The 22,408-nt window shown below is 37.6% G+C and overlaps 1 protein-coding gene across 6 annotated transcripts in view; it reads right to left on the bottom strand.

Moving 5' to 3' along the window:
• The window catches only part of TJP1 (tight junction protein 1), a 121,077-nt gene that overhangs the window by 41,478 nt on the left and 57,191 nt on the right, over positions 1-22,408 (bottom strand). For all 6 annotated transcript variants that reach the window (XM_054450550.2, XM_054450552.2, XM_054450553.2 and 3 more), the window contains exons 6-9: positions 19,756-19,859; positions 19,021-19,189; positions 18,559-18,706; positions 107-246 (exon numbers count right to left, since the gene is read on the bottom strand). In XM_054450550.2, coding sequence (XP_054306525.1) covers positions 107-246; positions 18,559-18,706; positions 19,021-19,189; positions 19,756-19,859 — 561 coding nt within the window. The remainder of the gene's footprint in view (positions 1-106; positions 247-18,558; positions 18,707-19,020; positions 19,190-19,755; positions 19,860-22,408) is intronic.

The following is a 22,408-nucleotide window of genomic DNA, read 5'->3' as shown; positions in this document are numbered from 1 at the left end:
TGAGAAGAATAATAGTAATTGCATCTTTAAAATCTTCTGTAAATCCTAACAATTACTTTACTCTAATTGCAAACGTTTCTTGAACTTAGTGTTTTGTTATGCTTACCTGGAAGAGAAGGTGTTTGTTTCTCATTTCTTTCAACTGTAACTTCTTCCACTGTTTTAGGAGTGTGATCATCAGCATGCTTTACAGGAGTTGAGACAGCCCCAGGTTTAGAAATTCTCTCTTCATCTCTACTCCGGAGACTATATGTCATTAAAATAAAAAATCAAGAGCATAAGAATGATTCTGGAAAACATCTGTAAGAGAACAGTATAAGAAGAGGCAATGCAACTTCAAAAACAATGACAACCTGCTCTAACAGATACCAAAATATTGTAAAAACCTAGTAATTAAAACTAGAGTAGCATTACCACAGAAAAACCAAATAGATTAATAAAATCGAAAATGAAGAAATATATCTATAATAGCAAAATTTATTATGAAAGTAGCATTCCAAAACTGTTGGAAAAGGAACATAACATTTAATAAATGGTGTTAGGACAACTGTCCACAAATGTAGAAAAATTAGATCCGTATGTTTAACAATGACAAAAATAAACTGATTTCAGATGAAATCAAGTCCTAAAAAAAGAGTTTAAACATTCACATAATCAATAGGAGTCTTCTAAAGTAAGACTCAATGAAGCCACAGTATATCAACAAAAGTGATTACATAAAAATAAAGTACGTGCAAATAATTGGGAAACATATATAATACTGGGCTGAACTAAATGAAATGGGAATTCTTTAGTTCAAACAGCTCAATGTTAACAATTTCATACAGTTTAACTAAATATAAATGTTGACTACGTGCTGACCTAAGTAACATATGTAAGAATTTGGTACTTAAAAAAAGAAAAGATAGGCATGATGGCTCATGTCTGTCATTCCAGCACTTTGGGAGGCCAAGGCAAGAGGACTGCTTGAGCCCAGGAGTTTGAGATCAGCTGGGCAACATAGCAAATTCCATACTCTGTAAAAAAAAATTTAAAACTTAGCCAGGCACTGTGGCTTGTTCTATAGTCCTAGCTATTTAAGAGGCTGAGGTGGGAGAACTGCTTGAGCCGAGGAGTTGGAGGCTGAAGTGAGCTATGATAGAGCCACTACACTCCAGCCTAGGCAAGAGAGCAAGACTCTGTCTCTTTGAAAAAGAAAAAAAAATCTATAAATCAATCAAGACAACTCAAGAGAGAAATGCAAAAATACAAAGAGGCTTTTCAGCAAAAAGATGTACAAATACGTAATAAATATGCAAACACATTTAACCTCACTAGGAACTAGGGAAATACAAATTAATTAGAAACTGTATTATCGGCCGGGCGCAGTAGCTCACACCTGTATTCCCAGCATTTTGGGAGGCAGAGGTAGGCGGATCACGAGGTCAAGAGATCAAGACCATCCTGGCCAGTAAGGTGAAACCCTGTCTCTACTAAAAATACAAAAATTAGCTGGGCGTGGTGGCATGCGCCTGTAGTCCCAGCTACTCGTGAGGCTGAGGCAAGAGAATCCCTTGAACCCGGGAGGCAGAGGTTGCAGTGAGCCAAGTTTGTGCCACTGCACTCCAGCTTGGCAACAGAGCAAGACTCCGTCTCAAAAAAAAGAAATCATATTATCATCCATGAGAACTTTCACGTGATAACATCACTAGTAGGGAAAGATATGGAGAAACAGACATATTCACAAAATGATGGTAAAGGTGTATGACTATTTGAAGACAAAATGGAAATTACCAAAACAAAAAATGTAACTAGGTCATACACTGTAATTCCACTTCTATATTTATTCTAGAGAAATACAAATGTACTCAAGAAAACATTTATAAGAACATTCATTCTAGTTATCAGTTTTAGTGGCAAAAAACAAAACTAAATGTTCATTAATAACTTCCCCAGATAAACAGAAATCATAAAGTGTACCAAGACAATATATATTTTAAAAGAAGCCAATAAATGTATCTTGAATAAAAAGATAAATCAAGATCTATAATTTTACAAAGTATCACGTATATATGGTTTTACAGCTGCATTCTCCCAACCTTGGAAAAACAAATAATTTGTTTAATTATCCTGGACCACAGAAAAATATAAAAAGCTAATTCACTTAAAAAAAAAATTTTATTTCCAAACATATACAGCCATACAGAGAACAGTATCATAAAACCCCATGTACTCATCTTCGACAATTATCAATACTCTGGTCATCAGCATTCCAATCTGAGGCTACCAGAACCTTTAACATCCAAATCTTGATGACAAGAGTACAAAGAGAGAAAATAATATATTTCTTATTATGAATGGAGGAAAAAATTCTAAATAAATAAAATACTAGCTAGGAGAATACAATAGTGTATTAGAAGACTATCATCAGGGTTATTTCAAGGGTGCAAGATTAGTTCAACATTAGGAATTTATTGACACAATTCATTATTATGCACAAATATTTACAGAAAAAAGTGTTAATATCAAACAGGCATGAGAAAATTTGCAGTCATTCCTAAACAAAAAATGAAATAAGCAATATAATTATGAAAGAAACTATTTTCTAAAACCAAGAGCAAACATCCTATCAAATAGTGAAATGCTGAATGTATTTACACTATTTACAGCAAACTCAGTAACAGGACAGTGATACCTGTGAACACTACTGTTATTCACTCTGATTTTGAAGACCCAGGTAGTATAATCACGAGCTAATGGTCCCAAAATATTGGGGGAAAAAAAACAAAACTTAATGAATATTAAAGACTACTGAAAAATTTTTTGAATTAAGATAATTTTCATTACATAAAAAAATCTTTTGTCAATATCGTCAACAATCAGATGGAAATGAAAAGGAAAAGATAACACCAGTAACAAGAACATTAAACATTCTAAAACTTTAGCCTGGGGGAAGCCTTTGCAAGTAGGATAGAAATTCGGAAGCCACAAAGGCAAGATAAAAATATCTGACAAGATTAAAAACTTTTACTTGCACAAGAAAAGGTATTATAAAGACTTACATTTGAAACACAGCTATATCAGTAATCTGGTACTATCCATTAAAAATTTTAAACAACACAAACACACTCTTTGAAGACTTTAGAAATAAAATGCACCAGCACAGTACATGAAATCAGGTACGAAGGTGCTTACTGCCATGTTTTCACAGGCAAATACCTAGAAACAAGATGTCCATAATATGGAAAGTTTCTTATCAAAAGAATAAACTGGATGTCCACCTTGTATTGTTCAACTGAAATAATTTAGCTGAGTAATAATTCAAAACCTGATCTCTTAATTATTAAAAGAAAAACTCAAACCCTATATATGATACCAAATGTCAGTACGAGTCTGGAGAATGGCTTAATTCAAGAAGAGTGAGAACTGGGGGTGAAGTGGAGTTGGTGGATTTGATCTATTTCACTTGTTCTAATAAGCATGCATTGTTTGTAAAAGACTATTAAAATTAGGTGTAATGAAATAGAATGATATGTACAGACATGAAAACTTTAAAATGGCCGGGCGCGGTGGCTCACGCTTGTAATCCCAACACTTTGGGAGGCTGAGGAGGGCGGATCACAAGGTCAGGAGATCGAGACCATCCTGGCTACGGGTGAAACCCTGTCTCTACTAAAAATACAAAAAAATTGGCCGGGCGTGGTGGGGGGAGCCTGTAGTCCCAGCTACTCTGGAGGCTGAGGCAGGAGAATGGCGTGAACCCAGGAGGCGGAGCTTGCAGTGAGCTGAGATCGCGCCACTGCACTCCAGCCTGGGCGACAGAGCGAGACTCCATCTCAAAAAAAAAAAAGAAAGAAAATAACTTCAAAACAAAACGCCAAGTAAGACACACAGATTACAGAATACATATAGCAGGATACCATATAGCTATTTAAAAAGTTTTCTCTATAATATAAACAGACATGTTTGCACATGCCCATGTACAGACAAGCAACAGATACCAAACAAGCAACAGTGGTTCACCTTGGAGGGAAAAACAGCCAATAGTAGCCAAGAGGAATTTTACAGTTATCTCTACTATTTCAACTTTTACAAAAACTTACTAATATATTATTATAAAGATTGAAAAAATATATTTAAAATTATTTTTAAATAAAGCCTAACTTTAAACATAAAATTTGGTTTTATTAATGTATATTATTAGCAGTCTCTTTTCAGGAAAAGGTTTCTTTCTATGTTGTCTTCCTGAAGGAGTAAAAAATAAGTACTTTGCATAGTTTCTATTTTTGTATTCTTTTAACCATTCTGTGGAGGTGTATTCTACTTTTAACTTGGTATATTCTTAATGAGCTGCACTGAAGTAAAACAATCTTTCAAGAAAAAAAAAAAAAAAAAAAGCCAAGGTATTTTCTAGCTCAAACAAGGATGAGCTACTTTTAAACTGGAAAAGATTAGCCGGTTAAATATGCAAATGATGTTTAACATGAAACATCACTCCTGTAATCCCAGCACTTTGGGAGGCCGAGGTGGGTGGATCACCTGAGGTCAGGAGTTCGAGATCAGCCTGGCCAACATGGTGAAACCCGCTCTCTACTAAAAGTACAAAAATTAGTCGGGTGTGGTGGCATGCACCTGTAATCCCAGATACTTGGGAGGCTGAGGCACAAGAATCGCTTAAACCTGGGAGGCAGAGGTTGCAGTGAGCCGATATTGCGCCACTGCACTCCAGCCTGGGCAAGACAGAGAGACTTTATCTCAATAAATAAATAAATAAATAAATAAATAAATACAAACAATAAATTGTAAAAGATCAAAATTTTTAGCTATTACTTGTGTAATAAAATACCACAATTAGCTAAGTATAAATCAACAAAATTAAGCTCTATCCCCAAATTGTGCTGTGCTCCTCAGATTAAAAGGGCAGTGCAAAATAGTAAATTATCCCTGCATTCTTTGCATTAAAAAATATGATTATAAATATAAAATTATTTTTAAAAAGAGAAAAGTGAAAAAATAAGTTAAAAATGAGTATTTTTAAATAGAATGAGTTACCCACAAAATTTTAATAGTTCTACAGATTTCTGTTGCTCTGTACAAAGCAGAATTTGTTTAGAAAAGGTAACAATTCCAATTAATTTTCTTCTTTCTTGTAACTGAGCAAAACTTCTAAAAATTAAAATGTGATTAACAGACATTACCATCTTGGTATTTTAACTTACAATATTTTAACTCAAATGCTCTCCTCAATGATAAACGATAGGTTGTCATTGGCTATACAAGTAGGGCTCTTGCTCCATATAACACACAAAACTTCTGGGAGTATTTTTATCTTTGGCCAATTTGCATATCCCATTGCTAATTACCTTTTTGTCCTGTGATATAATCATTATAACATTAAATGCAATTAGCCTTCCAAAACAACATTTCACATAAATGGGACTCACACCATTCTATTCAATTTTTCATACAATTAATATCTGAAATATTAGCTTTTGTTAGTGCATTTCCATTATCTACCAAAAGATGGAGGCATTATTCAATAATACATAAACATCTAGAACAGTACTGTTTAAGAGAATTATGAGCTGCTTACATAATTAAAAATTTTCTAGAATCCATGTTAAATAAAATAAGGCAAAATCAATTTATAAATTTTATTAACTCAACGTATCTAAAGTAATATTTCATCATCTAAGTTATTAATGAGGTATTTTACATTTTTTGAATACTGTGTTTTCAAAATCCAATGTGCATTTCACACTAACAATACATCTCCATTTGGACTGGCCACATTTCAAATGTTCAACAGAGACATGTGGCTAGTGGCTATGCTGTTGGACTATGCAGATCTAGAGTTACAGCACAAAATAAAATAATTAACTTTTCCAAACATTAAAATGTTCTTTCACAAGCAAATGTGACTATGAAGTCAAGATAAAATCTAAATTTACACATTAAATTAGTCAACAATCAGTGACAATTATTGAAAGAAATTGTGAGGTTGTGATAATGAATCACATTTTCCCCAAACCTTCCTAATTCTTTTTTTTTTTTTTTGAGTCAGGGTCTCAATGTCGCCCTGGCTGGAGTGCAGTGGCACAATCATACTTCACTGCAGCCTCATTCTCCCAGGCTCAAGCAATCCTCCCACCTCAGCCTGCAAGAGTAGCTGGACTACAGATGCATGCCACCATACCCTGCTAACTTTTTCTACTTTTTGTAGAGATGGGGTTTCGCTACGTTGCCCAGGCAAGTCTCGAAATTCTGGGTTCAAGTGATCCTCCTACTTCGGCTTCCAAAAGTGCTGGGATTACAGGTGCAAGCCACCATGACCAGCCCTTCCTCACATAATTCTATCCTAATGGCTCTCAATATTTAAGCTTAAAAAAGTGTGTGTGTGTGTGTGTGTGTGTTTGCTATTATGAGGAAAGCTTTCTATAAAAATTATGTGTTCGGAGTCAGGTTCATGTTTACGTATTCCAGCTCCTGGTAGCCTAGAAGGAAACTTTGGGCATTTTAAGGTACCTCAAGACCCTCTTATGGGCACTTTTGCTTTTCCCCAGAAGGGTAAGACGAGTTTCTGGGTTTTTTTTTTTTTTTTCTATTAACTTGCACGTATTAATCTAAAGGTAATGACCTCGTTATCTGGAGGCTATGAGCTAGTTGAAAGCTCTAGACAAGACAGCTGACAGACAAAGACAGACTGGAAAGGAGCCTCTGAGAGAGATTTTATAGGTCACATGAATGGACTCACTGTAAGCAGAGCCTTCTTTAGGTCTTACCCAATCAAATGTGTGACCAGCGTAGCCAATTAATACACACTCAATTAGATTAGCAAGGAGTAACATGCTGTTTCAAGTAAAAAACTTCAGTTGTGAAATTGCAGCTGTTTGGAGCCATTTAGTATAGGCAGAGGCCAGGCAGCATGGTCAGTACAGGGTCCTGGGGAAACACTGTAGGAGAGAAGGTGCATCCCCTCAGCATGCTCCTGCAGTGCCCAGCATCCTAAAGTACTCGGTGGCCAGCAGCCTGCTCCAGAGACTCTCTCAAAAGGTTCTGTCGTGTGAAGTCTCCCATGAGATACCTCCCCAGCACATGGGAGTACAAATACCATGCAAGTTCGTCCGGTGACATACCACAGCAAATTCTCGGCCACTCAGTGAGCACAGTTGTTCCCTTTCCAAGAAGGCCAGATCTCAGCCCTGAGGATGGGTGGGTGGGAGCCTCTTCCTTTGGCACTCTATCTCAGCACCAAGGAGAGTACTGCTCCTTCTATCTGTGGTTCTTTTGCGTTTTGCTTTTGAGACGGAGTCACGCTCTGTCGCCCAGGCTGGAGTGCAGTGACACAATCTCAGCTCACTGCAAACTCCGCCTCCTGGGTTCAAGTTATTCTCCTGTCTCAGCCTCCTGAGTAGCTGGGATTACAGGCGCATGCCACCATGCCCGGCTATTTTTTTTTTTTTTTTTTGAGACTGAGTCTTGGTCTGTCACCCAGGCTGGAGTGCAGTGGCGCGATCTTGGCTCACTGCAAGCTCCGCTTCCCGGGTTCAAGCCATTCTCCTGCCTCAGCCTTCCAAGTGGCTGGACTACAGGTACGTGCCACCACGCCCGGCTAATTTTTTGTATTTTTAGTACAGACAGGGTTTCACCGTGTTAGCCAGGATGGTCTTGATCTGACCTCGTGATCCACCCGCCTCGGCCTCCCAAAGTGCTGGGATTACAGGCGCGAGCCACCGCACCCGGCCTAATTTTTTGTATTTTAGTAGAGACAGGGTTTCACCGTGTTGCCCAGGCTGGTCTCGAACTCCTGAATTCAGGCAATCTGCTCACCTCGGCCTCCCAAAGCGCTGGGATTACAGGCATGAGCCACTGCGCCCAGCCCTATCTGTGGTTCTTAATCTTCAGAGCTCTCTTCAGTTCTTACCAGTCAATCCCTGATTACTCCTGTTATGTTTAATTTCTTTACATTCAACTTTCTCTGTTCATGGAAACTGTGCTTTCTGTCTCCTGATTGGTAAGATATGCCTGGTCGCCATTTCATAGCACTTTCCCTCTTACTTCTAGCTCTATGAACACCTTTCCAATCAACTTGATGTGCCTTATTTTAAAAATAACCTTAATACAGGAAATAAATGGAGCACTGAACATTCACTCTAGTAGAATATCCTTTTATAAAGCCAACTCCCCATTACAAATTAAAGACTTATACTACAAAAACGGATTTATACATACTTTTCAGAAGTTCATTAATTGCATAAGGTAGGCAAGAACACCACAGTTTAGGTTGAAAACAAAAGCTAGCTACTAATCCCTTTAAAAGGCATTGGATTATCTCAGCCACAATTAACAATAAAAATATGCTAAGAATTTAAGTTAACTGTATTCCAAAGTTTTTTCCACTGACAGGAAAATTTCAGCCTGGAAGGCTCTATTACATGTAAGACAGAAAAGTGAAGGCACACTCCAGTTTCATACTTAGAATGCTGCAATCACTGCTAATCCTCTAATTTGATATGGCAACAAATATATACACATTGAAGTTCCTCCTTCACAGCAATTAAAAAATGGTCTCTCTCTGCACTGGTACCCAAAGAATTCTGGGGATGAGAAAGCAAGAGTTACACGGCTGGTACTTGGGAACAAAAGGTAAGAAAGTTGCCCAGGAAGTATGCTGAGAAGGCAGGAGAATAATTACCTTAATCCCACTTTGTCATTTTGCAAGCTAATTTCTCACAATGTAAATCTGTCCTTTACATGTAATCTACTTTCTAAAACATACATGTGTTCATGAGCATGCTTCTGAAAAAATCTGAGTCTATTTCACTGTGATAAGGTTTTTAGGCAATAATTTAGATGTATGTGTTTGTGGAGCTTATTCTTCTGTACAAGTGCTTCTCATCTTATACATTAATCTATTAATCTAGTCCATCCGCATTAGAAGAAAAACAGATCTACGGTTCAAAAGTAATTTTCATGGATATGGACAACTTTTAGTAAGAAACAACTGAGGAAAGCCCAAGAGGACTTTTTTCTCCCTTAAAGAATTGTGTTGTTACACCTCCATTGGTGGTATAACGATTATTCTGTACTTTGACTAATACTTATGAGTAACATAGCACTTTGTGCAGTTTATTTGGTAGATTTTATAGTGGGAGACCAATGTCACAAACCTTATTAGGATTCTCTCAGAGAAAACAGAAAATTGTCTCACATTTTAAAAATTTGCAAACAAGATTTTCTTTGTACATTTACTATTTTTATACATATAGACAAGTGGAGCAGTCTGTTTTTAAATTTGCCATTTTTAAATATTGTAGAAGAAAACAAGTCTCAGCTGATGGAGTAAATAAACTTTATACTTTTACTTTTTATTTTTGTACTACTTATTTTTGAGACACGGCCTTGTTCTATTGCCCAGACTACAGTTCAGTGGCATGATCATGGCACACTGCAGCCTCAACCTCTTGGGCTCAAGCAGGCGATCCTCCCACCTCAGCCTCCTGAGTACCCGGAATCATAGATGTGCACCACCACGCCCAGCTAAATACACTTTTTTTTTTTTTTTTTCAGACGGAGTCTCGCTCTGTCGCCCAGGCTGGAGTGCAGTGGCGTGATCTCAGCTCACTGCAACCTCTGCCTCCCAGGTTCAAGTGATTCTCCTGCCTCAGCCTTCTGAGTAGCTGGGATTATACGCACACGCCACCACGCCTAGCTAATTTTGGTATTTTTAGTACAGACTGGGTTTCACCATGTTGGCCAGGCTGGTGTTGAACTCCTGACCTCAAGTGATCTTGCCCACTTCAGCCTCCCAAAGTGCTGAGATTACAGGTATGAGCCACCGTGCCTGGCCTACTTTCACTTTTTAAACAGGGGATATGTGGTAAATATTGAAGCCTGCCTTTCTGCTATTTGATCCATGATCTCCTCTTAAGGGTTAAAATCTAACAGCAATCACTGAATACCCCATGACTACACTTGGGTTTCCATTAACTAGAGAAACTTAATCAACTAAAATCTTCCCTCTTCTGGCCCCTCACAAAAGCACACTGAAAATAAAACCTCATATTGGAATTTCAATGAAGTAACCTGAAATCCCCTCAAACTGAAAATAACAGTTCGTTCACAAAAGTTCAGGATGTCATCGATATTCCACTCACTTTGAAATGTTAGATAACACATATTAGCAAAAAAAGCATTTAATAACATTTCAAGTAATAACATTAAAAATAACTTTCATGTTCTAACCAAAGTTTTTAAAACAGAAAAAATTCACTTCTTGGATCTCCAAATCACTTTCTCCCTTGCTCTTATGATGTGGCCACATGGGCTATATTGCTGCCCTTCCAGTAGGTCGAGTTTCCATCTCAGGAGCAGTACATGCTTTGCCTTATTCCAGAATGACCTTCACCTGCCAGGGTCTTTCTTACCCAGTTCAAAATCATGTGACCTCAGAGAAGCTTTCTTCCCTGAGCCTGTTATCTAATATTGTCCCCTCCTGCTTCACTATTACACTACCCTGATTCTCTTTATAGCATTTAACCACTAACGAAAATTTACTTTTTCGTATTTTCAAATTTATGTATTTGCTTTGGATATAGAGCTTATATCCAAATGATGGCAGAGATCTTGCCTAAGATTGCTCAGGATATGGCCAGGCGCAGTGGCTCACGCCTGTAATCCCAGCACTTTGGGAGGCTGAGGCAGGTAGATCACGAGGTCAGGAGATGGAGACCATCCTGGCTTACACGGTGAAACCCCATCTCTACTAAAAAACACAAAAAACTAGCTGGGCGTGGTGGCAGGCGCCTGTAGTACCAGCTACTCGGGAGGCTGAGGCAGGAGAATGGCGTGAACCTGGGAGGTGGAGCTTGCAGTAAGCTGAGATCGTGCCACTGCACTCCAGCCTGGGCAACAGAGCAAGACTCCGTGTCAAAAAAAAAAAAAAAAGATTGCTCAGGATATTTATCGCCATACACTGGTAACATATATGTGACATCAGTAAGTATTTGGCAAAGGACGAATGAGCAGGATAACATCCACATTACTGGTAAAATCTTTCAACCTTCACTACAGAAGGAACATTCACTGTGGTGCCTGTTGATCACTCAGAACTATGCACACTGGTCACGGTGTAAGGTACAGGAGCCATGGGAAAGAAGTTATTCATTCGCTGATTAACCATTGAGATACTTAATGAATCGTATCTAACTGGCACCCTTTCTATCTTTCTCAGATGAAAGGGAAACAGAAAACAAAAACAAAAACAAAAACAAAGGTAAAGGACCTCATGGTGAGCCTAAAAAAGAACACGTAGTACTACCAACACCATGTTCACTACCAACAATATATGTAATTCTTGTTTAGAATAAAGCACTTATCAAATTAGAGTTATGAAATCTATTTTATTTAGACAAAAGACTAACACCAATGATCAGTAAATAAAATCTGAAACTCACCAATCAGGGTATGTACCCAAGGAATATAAATCATTCTATCATAAAGACATATGCAAACAGATGTTCACTGCAGCACTATTCACAATAGCAAAGACATGGAATCAACCTATATGCCCACCAATGACAGAGTGGATAAAGAAAATGTGGTAGATATACACCATGGAATACTATGCAGCCATAAAAAAGAACATCATGTCTTTTGCCAGAACATGAGTGGAGCTGGAGGCCATTACCCTTAGCAAACTAATGCAGGAACAGAAAACCAAACACTGCATGTTCTCACTTGTAAGTAGGAGCTAAATTGTAAGAACTTATGAACACAAAGAAGGAAAACAACAGACACTGGGGTCTCCTTGAGGGGGGTGGGTGGGAGGAGGGAGAACAAGAGAAAACTATTGGATACTGGGTTTAATATCTGGGTGATGAAATAGTATGTACAAAACACGATGACACGTTTACCCATGTAACAAACCTGCATATGTACCCCTAAACCTAAAAGTCAAAAAAATTAAAAAGAAATTCACTAGTCAGAAGATGGTTACCTCTCCACATCTGAAATAGAAAAAAAATGCTCATCAATATTAGGATGTCTCAACAATAATTTTTAGCCTATTGGCAAAGTTGCACAGGTTAAGCATCCCTTGCCTAAAACGCTTGGGACCAGAACTGTTTTGGATTTCGGATTTTGGAATATGTGCATCATACTGGTTACCCATTGAGCAGCCCTAATCTGAAAATGCAGAATCTGAAATGCATTTCCCTTGAGCGTCATGTTGGCACTCAAATTTTGGATTTTGGAGCATTTTTGATTTTGCACTTTCAGATTACCTACGCTCAACCTGTATGTAAGTTTCAGAGAAAATTAAGCAATATGTGACAAACTATATATAGTAAGATGAAATAATACTTATAGTTCTCAAATGCTGACGAAAACAATTATGGAAGGTAGAGGAAAAGTTGTGTAAATAAAAAACTAGATCTTTAATTTAAAAGCTAAGACCACATAAGGATATTTTAGTCAACAATGGACCCCACAGACAATGGTGGTCCCTCAAGATTAAAATATTGTAGTTTTACTGTCCTTTCCTACGTTTAAGATACACAAATGCTAACTGCTGTTTCAACTGCTTACAGTATTCGGTACAGTAACCTGCTGTACAGGTTTGTAGCCTAGGAGCAATAGGCTACACCATATAGCCTGGGTGTGTGGCAGGCTCTACCACCTAGGTTTGTGTAAGTATACTCTATGATGTTCACACAAGGATGCATTTCTCAGAAGGTGTCCCCATCAAGTGACACGTGACTGCACATTATATGCTCTACCTGCATGTTTATTTGGACTTACTCAGCACTCTTGGGAAACTCCTAATATGGAGTGGATTGTATAGATAAGAGGTTTTGATCCCGAATATATGATCTTAACTTGGCCAAACGTGAATTTAGGCTAAAAATTTCTGATTCAGAAAATTCAATTTTACTGTCATGTATTTGCTGCATCATAAGCTGTATCAATGCTGACACACCTTTTACTTTAGAATTTAGTAGAGGCATTTCTCAGGAGGAACAATGAATGAAGAGATTAAGTAACTGTAACAAAATTTCAATCTTCTGAAAACAATGCTTTTAAGTTTCTCAGAAGTAACCATTTTCATAAAATGGATTTGCTAAATATAAACTGGACTGTTTTTCTATTTGTGAAAACACATTCCCCAAACACTTTAGAAAACAGTTTAGGCCTTAGATGAACTCTGTTGGTTTCAGGGAATGAGTGTAACAAATGTAAATGGGTAGAATGCCAAATGTAAATCTTGACAATCCAAATTTCCCACATTTCAATTTCATCCTGTTAGTCTGAACTTTTACTGTAATAGAATTTTTTCAATATTGTACCTGCTTATGACTAATCATGCTCACTTTTATAAAAATTTTTAGAACAAAAAAGGTAACACCTGTTCCCCTAGAGGGAAACATAAAATGGGTCTGTTAAAATAGCTGTAAATATGAGGAAGAATACAATCTAACCAAGCAGAGGCCTAGATCATACCCTGCAAATCAAATACTCTCTAGTTATGCAGGGACTACAGGAAGATCAGTGAAATCTCTTTTCAATGATACCTGCTCAGTAATCACCAAGAAGCAAAGTGTCACCATCAACTGTGGGCTCTCTCAGTATTCCCAGCTCCTACAGCCCAAGTCTTGGCCCAGAGTGGGCTCTGCAACAATACTAAGTGAAATACAAAACAAAGCAAACAAGCCCAGCAACAAGCATCAAGATATAAGAAAACCACTGTAATTATTTTCCCTATGTATATATATTTTTTGAATTTAAAAACAAAACTATTTTAACATTCCAGACAAAGCATTTGGAAACTTTTTCTGTAATTGACTCCCTTGGCCATATAGTCTCTCTTATAACTTCTCGATTATGCCATTGTGGAATGGGTTTCCAATAAAACTTTACAAAACTAGGAGGCTAGATTTAGCCCACACGGTGCAGTCTGCCAACTCCAGTTCTAGACAACAGTGAGGATACATTGTTCATCTAATTATAATGAAGAACAAGCTTGTGTGTTTTTCTCAGAATTCTCTCCATATGTTTGCTCTCTAAGAAAAGAATATCACACAGAGGAACATAAGTAGGTCATGACAACAATGGAACTCTGGTAGATTTTAGTTTCCTGAAGATTAAGTAGTAATTAAGCTATGAAATTTCTTTCTCTACACCAGTAAGGTCGAAGATTTCGGTCAAAGAGCCAATAGTTTTAATCCTGGCCCCAATCCCATGTCAACAACATAATCCTGGACTTTTATGGCAACCTCTCAATTTTAGTTTGCTTAACTATAGAATGAGGAAATCTCAGAAATGGTTAAATACAAGCAGATAAGAAAGCACATTTGGAAATTCTAACTTACGATACTATTATTACTACTATGAATCACCATAATAATTACAGTAGCGAACACATGTGCCAGGTATTGTAATAACTAATTTCTCACCATTCTGTAACGTATGACCTGCCTGCTTCACTGCATATGGGGATGCTGAAACACAGATGTTTCAAGGTTATGCAAGTAACCAAAGGCAGGCTAGGACATGAACCCAGGAAGTCTGGCTCCAAAGCCCTAAGAAATCACTATATTCTATCACTTCTCACAAAATGAAGATGAAGAGGTTATTATTCTCAGCAGATAATCGCACATCCTAAAAATATACAAAAGTATTCAGAAATCTAGGAAGAGAATAGGGCAGGGCTGATGTTTGCCAAGACAGACTTCCTTTTACACTCAAGTGAAACCTTTCTCACAGAGACCAGGTCATTTTTTTTTTTTAATCACTTCTTTAAAGATAATTTACATACAATTTGTAAAACAAAAAGACACTTACACAGCCAAAATTAAATTAAAAAAACAAAAGACTATATATGGAAGTCCTTTAGTGTTTTTTTACACTAGCATTTTACTCTTATAATGTATCTAAGTTATTTCTCAAAATGCAGGGAATGCTCTAAATGAAAACTCCACAGTTACAGGATTTGAAGATTCAACTTTGGGGTGGAAATGAAACCTTTAAGCAACTGGTACTATTTATATCTTGTCTGTAGGCCGATTACTAAATTTTCAGGAATTAAATTCTCACCACAAAAAATATGAAAAGAATCTGAAGAGATTTTTCCTTCTGTAGTTGAAGTTACCTTTTCTTTTATATACTATACTTTCTAACCAGTAGTTCCCACATCTAGCAGTGCACAGAAGAGAAAGATACCAGAAGCTTAAAAACAAAAAAATACAGTTGACCCTTGAAGAGCATGAGATTTAACCGTGCGGGTCCACTTACACTCGCATTTTCTTCCACCTCTGCCACCCATGATACGGAAAGACCAACCACTCCTATTCCTCAGATGACTAAACGTGAAAACAAGGATGAAGGAAATGAGCGGTGAAGGAAAACGAGGATGAAGACCTTTATGATGATCCACTTCCACTTAATGAACAGTAAATGTATTTTCTCTTCCTTATGATTTTCTTATTAACACTTTTTCTTTAGCTTACTTTAAGAATACTGAATATAACATATCTAACCTACAAACTTTGTACTGTTTATGTTATCAGTAAGCTTCCACTCAACAGTAGGCTATTAATAGTTAAGTTTTTGGGAAGTTAAAAATCACAGGTGGATTTTTGACTGTCAGGGGTGGGAGAGAGGTTTTGGTCCCCCTAAACCCCAGGTTGTTCGAGGGTCAAATGTATTGCCTGCTTCCGTCTCAGATGAACTGAAAGCAAGCCCCAGAAGTTTGTATTTTTAAAAGCTCCCATATTACTGGTGCTACACCCATGAAAATACTTATGATTCCTAGGAGAAAAAAAAAATCACAATATAATACAAAAATAGTAATTTTAGGGGGGAAAAACCCCTCCACTTTTAAGTTAAGGTTACAGATTCTAAGTGCTGAGGAACTCTAAATGAAGAAAGTAGACATCAGAAAGAATTTTCTAAGATTGAGAATTTGTTTACAATCTAAACTAATGGCCAAACATGAGATTTTGATTCAGATTGCTTTATTTAAAAGGGGAAATCATGTCCAAATTACTTAAGCATGGTTTCTAGCTGAGAAAGAGATGTTAAAATTACAGCTGCTCCCGTGAATCATCAAAGGTGCTATATCACTGTGTGTGTATATGTGTTGCGGCAGTAATCCTTTTCCTGATAACATCTATGCTGTGCCAGGAAGATTTTTAGAATATATTAACTGCAGCAATTAAAAATCATCATCAGTTATAAGATAAGCCAACTTTACACATAACATGCCATAATATTCCTTTAAAAAAACACTACATCCTTAAAATAAACACCAGGGTTCTCATAATTTATAAATCTAGGTTTGAAATTTAGAAATAATCAGCTTCACAAATACATAAAAACTACCGTAGATATGAATTAGCAACCACATTCATAGCTCTTATAAGTTATCCTCTTCTCTTACTAGTTCCCATTTTAGTAGAATGCAAAACACTTTTGTGAATATACAGTTTTAACTACCATTGTCACTACGGTTTTTTACAAACTTTAAAAAAGCTCTCTCCTGGCTAGGTACGCCTCCCTTCTCTTCCTTCTCCCTTGCCTCTTCACCTTCCTAAAAGAAAGTGCTCCCTGTTATCCAGTTCTCTGCCTTCTTTCCAAATTGTTTCTCTTAGCAATTTTAGTGACTTCTATGGCTTCAGCTAACACCTCTATGCAAGTTAAGTCTCAATTCAACATCTCTAATCCTAAATCATCTCTTCAGATCTAGACCCAAATTTACTTTTTCTTTCCAGCTTTACTGAGGTCCAATTGACAAATAAACATTGTATCTATTAAAGGTGTACAACAGTGATGTTTTGATATACATATTCAAATGATGACCGCAACCAAGTTAATTAACATATCCATACCTCACAGTTACTTTTCTTAGTGTGTGTCAAAAGAATACCTTAAGATCTACTCTCTTAGCAAATTTCAAGTATACGTTATTAACTCTTGTCACTACACTGTAAATTAGGTCTCTAGAACTTATTCATCTTATAATTGAAACTGTGTACACTTTAACCAACATCTCCCCATTCCTCCCCACCCCTACCCCTGGTAACCACCATTCTACTGTCTGTTTCTATGAGTTCAACTTGTTTAGGTTCCACAGTAAGTGAGGTCATGCAGTGTTTGTCTTTCTGTGTCTGGTTTATTTCACTTAGCACAATGCCCTCCAGGTTCATCCATGTTGTTCCAGATGGCAGGATTTCCTTCTTTTTAAAGGCTAAATCACATTTCATTGTGTGTGTGAACATATACACCACATTTTCTTTATCTATTCATGTGTTCGACATTCAGGTTGACTCCATACCTTGGCTATTGTGAATAATGCTGCAACAAACATGAGAGTGCAGATATCTCTTCGCGACAGTGATTTCATTTCCTTTGGATATGTACCCAGAAGTGGAACTGCTGGATCATGTGCTAGTTCGTTTTAGTTTTAATTTTTTGAGGAACCTCCATACTGTTTTCCAGAATGGCTGTATCAATTACATTCCCATCAACAACATATAAGAGTTCCCTTTTCTTCTAAACTGTCTCTTCAGCCCTGGACTCATGTTTTAAGCGATCTTCATGTGGACTGCAGTTAACCATGGGTCAGGTGATGGCCTATAGAGCCTTGGGAGTCTTCTCCAGAAATTGTATGCAATTGCTGGGTCTATGTGTACATGCACGTTTTTCTGGAGAGAAGGATCATAATTTTCTTCAGATTCTCAAATGTACGTGTGAGTCTAAAGAAAGATAAACTCAGGTAGGTCATATACTACCAGTATACCAGAACCTTTGGCATAAATACTAGTGTTTTGTTTTGTTTTTGAGAAAGAGTTCCGCTCTGTCACCAAGGCTGGAGTGCAGTGGTGCGATCACGGCTCACTGCAACCTCTGCTTCCCAGGTTCAAGCAATTCTCATGTCTCAGCCTCCCGAGTAGCTGGGATTACAAGCATGTGCCAACACACCTGGCTAATTTTTGTATTTTTAGTAGAGACAGAGTTTCACCACGTCGGCCAGGCTGGTCTCGATCTCCCGGCCTCAAGTGATCCGCCTGCCTCGGCCTCCCAAAGTGCTGGGATTACAGGTGTGAGCCACCGTGCCCGGCCAACACTAGTGTATTTTTAAAAGAGAAAACAAAGTCCAGATCAATGTGTTTATTAAAGGACTTCTATAGTTAACTTTCCCAAGCAGTAGATTCCTGAAGCTTGCTAGCATCTTCTAATGCAATAGTATGACAAACTGCAGCTGCGGATCAACCGTTTTTGTAAATAAAGTTTTATGGGAACATAGTCATGCCCATTCATTTACACATTGTCTATGGTTGCTTTTGCAGTTGAGCAGTGACAAGAACTATATGGCCTGCATGACTGAAATATGTTTACTATCTGGCCCTTTAAGGGAAAGTTTGCGGTTATTTTAGACTTAAAAAATGTCTAAGTTGAGAAAAACAAATCTAATCTTGAATAATCAAAAGAAATCCATCTTTTAATTTTATTTGTAAGCAATTTCAGATACTGGTATCAAGCAAACAAAACCCGTTTTTTTTAAAAAATAGGGTGTCTTACCTGCCATTGCTTGGCTGCTGCGGCGAGTGTCTGGAATGATCAGAAGGCTCTGACCGCTGGTCAGGAGATCGTGACCGGCTGCGGCGGGGAGGCCTATCGTGTGATCGACCAGAATGATCTGATGCCAGTGACTGAATTTCTGAAATGTCTGTTAATAAAAGAGTGCTACTTATTTTCCCACAAAAATAATTACAGTCAAGTATAAGGTACTCCAGTAATAATGAAGACAAACTAGTAAGTAAAATTATATATAAAATGGAAAATTTATGCATTAATTTCACCTGCCAGCAATCATATCAATAGTGGTGAGGTGTCCACAGGAAAAAATATATATAAAACTTACAGATTTTGAAGGTGTCTGGCTGGTAGAAAATTATCATTTCATTCAAAGATGTTCAATCTCCCTAGTATTGTAAGAAAATAGGTCACTTAGAGGGAACGTTCAAACAGAATCACACTCACCGTCTCTCTCGGAGGCATTAGCAGAGTGGATGCTGTCAGAAAGATCAGGGACGTTCAATAGCGTAGCCCGTTCGTCTCTTTGAACTACCATTTTTAATTTGCCTTTAGACCTTTCTATCAATGTCTTTGCATCTGTCAATGACATATTTTCTGTCACAGTACCATTTATCTGCAACAGAAAATAAATTATAGCTTGAAAGTAAATAATAAAATACAAATGTTAACTTAGTTTGTTATAAACAGAAATATCCAAACCACTCCTTGCTATAAGAACCAAAATATTCTCTTTATACTTTTCCAAATTGTCAAAGTATTCCACCTTCCTGAGATGATAAAATCTTTACTGTACTGTCGCTGTCAGAAAAACCCATAGTAGCATCCCCTAACTCCTTCTCAAAAGGCTGTCACTTTCTATTACTTATAAACAAACAAATAAATAAGCATTTCAATAGTATCTGGAAGCAATTATCAGAACTTTTTAATGTGTAAGAACAGATATATCTATCTACAAAGTAGTACCGGCCTGTGAATAATTATCTCAGGATGACCCTGTGATACCTAAAGCATCAGTGTTGACATGTAATAATGCATAAAGGGAATTTATATCCCTCTCCCCCAAACACTGATTTTTAATTCTTTTTGGCAAAATTGCTTCAAACAAGAGCGCAGACTACATGGTAACTCTAGAACTTGTTTTCTATTTCAGTTCATTAAAAAGTAAGAATATGATTATACCTTCAATACAACATCACCTTCTTGAATATTGCCATCTCTTGCTGCCAAACTATCTTGTGAAATTTCCTTAACAAATATATGGCTTGCCAATCGAAGACCATATTCTGAAATAATATAAGTAAGTGTTTTTAGTATAACATCCTAAGACACCTAAATAGATTTTACAAGTATACAACTAAACTAATTAATTACTACATAGAGTTTTCAAGTACAATCAATAACAAGAAATTTTTCTTGGCCATCCTGCATATAAGACATTCCCTCTAATTAGCAAGTCTGCAATGTCTCCGTGAAAGCAAAGGCAAAGTGTATGGTTCAAACGAAAGACTGATAGACCGTGTTCCCATATTACTGAAAAGGAGAAAATCCCCAAGAGGACACCATTTCTTTTTGACCAAGCATTGATACACTAGCTCTTCAGAATGCTTAAGGAATACAATTTTCTTTAAGAGACAGGGTCTCACTATGTTGCCCAGGCTGGACTCGAATTCCTGGGGTCAAACAACCCTCCTGCCTCAGGCTCCAGAGTAGCTGGGACTAACAGACATGTGCCAGACTATGCCTGGCTAGAGATATAATTCTAAAGAGTAAACTGCTTGAGGTTTGAAAAACTTTGAAAAGACTGACCATTTTATTGATGACTATTATCACGCATATACTACTTCTATTTTTCCCAGCTCCTAGACCAAAAATATTTCTGATCCTATACACCCCATGACACTGGATAGACATACTCAGAGTTCCTATACACCCCATGACACTGGATAGACAAACTCAGAGTACTAGCATGTACTAAGCCTGAGTGCAAAGGCTTACAACCAGCCAGGCAGATGTGGGCAAGAGTTATAATGCCAGTCCTTTCCTTTAAACAACCAACAAAGTATCCAAGAGTGAGAACACTGATTCTGTCTGTGGGTAAGGAATGTTGGAAGTTGAGGAAATTACTAGCAGAGTCCAGAGAACTGCCCAGGTTCCTGCAACAGCTGCAGAAAAACATATTTTGAGAAAAATAAGAACAATGACTACAACTATCAGTATAATGTCAATAGTAAAAGGATTGCCCCTGGTTCTGTGAGGAGAGTCTTACTGCATTAAAAACAAAATCAAAAACCAAGATGGAAAACAGAAAATTGTTTTAACATGGGATAAATTAACAGACCTATTACCTAAGTGTCTAAAAATTACATAAGAGTAGGCTGGGCGTGGTGGCTCATGCCTGTAATCCTAGCACTTTGGGAGGCCAAGGCGGGCGGATCACAAGGTCAGGAGTTCGAGACCAGCCTGGCTAGCATGGTAAAACTGTCTCTATTAAAAATACAAAAAATTAGCTGGGCATGGTGATGCACACCTATAATCCCAGCTACTTGGGAGGCTGAGGGAGGAGAATTGCTTGAACCTGGGAGGCGGAGTTGCAGTGAACTGAGATTGTGCCACTGCACTCCAAGCCTGAGAGACAGAGTGAGACTCCGTCTCAAAAAAAAAAAAAAAAAAAAAAAAAAATTACATCAGAATTACAGTTTAACTTAAGACAAATATACAAAGAGTACTCACAGCCAGAAATAGAATCAGGGTGAAGAAAACGGCCTTTTAGGATATCTGGGCAAGGAAGGAGGCAGTCATCCATACGGTCATTACATCACAGAAGGATAGGGTAATGGTTAAAAAACTGTTCTTCAAGATTAAACACTTACAAATGACCATTACACAGATGACCTCAAAATATTCCTTGTATATTAGTTTGTTCGTTCATTCTAAATATTTCTTGGGGTATATATCAACTAGGTACCAGGCATTAGGGAGAAAGCAGCAAATGAGATAGTTCCTGCACTCTGGCAATTTACAGTCAGTGAAAAAAAGGATGTTAGCATGGTAATCCCAAATGCGGTGAGTTCAGAGGGCAGAAACACAAGGGTTCTTCACCTACTAGGGGGAAGGAGAAGACCTCCCTGAGGAAGAAATACTAAAGTTAAAACTTTACCTAAGAAAGACCTAAACCTGAAGGGTATGTTTGTGGGGGAGGGGATGCATGGGGTGAGTGACGGCTGAAAAGTTCAAAACAAATGCATCAAAGTAATGAAGAAAAAAACCTGGTGGACCTAATGAAGTCGTAAGTCTAGTGTAGCTGAGACTGAGAATTAATGAAGAAAGAGGCAAAAGAGTAAGACGGAAGTGTCACAGAGGATCTATGAAGAAATCTGCAGAATCAACTTAAAGGGATCCAAGAGACAACCTATGAGACCAAATGAGTCTATGTAAGAGATGACAGTGGCTTGGAAAAGGGTGGAGACAGTGGAGAAAGGGTGGGATGGATAAGAGTGGTATTCAGGAGTGAGGACATTCATCGTGCATGGGAAAAAAAGAGAAGGCAAGGGTAACTACCATGTCATCTAGGAATGGCCTGAGAAACTGGATCAATAGGAACACATTCAGTTGAATACTTCATGAGAAATACAAAGAAAAATTTTAAGAGGGAGATGTGTTTCATTTGAGATGTGCTGTGTTTCAGGGACCTACAGGAACATCTAAGTGAATATGCCTAACAGTTGGAACACAAAAGTGTAAAGATTTGGGCTGGAGAAAGAGGTTCTGCCATCATCAGCAGTGACTGGAAGCAGAGGAGCAGATGAGATTGCCTAAATTAATTGTTATTCAA

The sequence above is a fragment of the Pongo pygmaeus genome, chromosome 16 (genome assembly GCF_028885625.2).
Source record: "Pongo pygmaeus isolate AG05252 chromosome 16, NHGRI_mPonPyg2-v2.0_pri, whole genome shotgun sequence".
NCBI lineage: Eukaryota > Metazoa > Chordata > Mammalia > Primates > Hominidae > Pongo > Pongo pygmaeus.
Note: the sequence above shows the minus strand (reverse complement) of the source record. Positions and strands in the feature narration are given on the sequence as shown.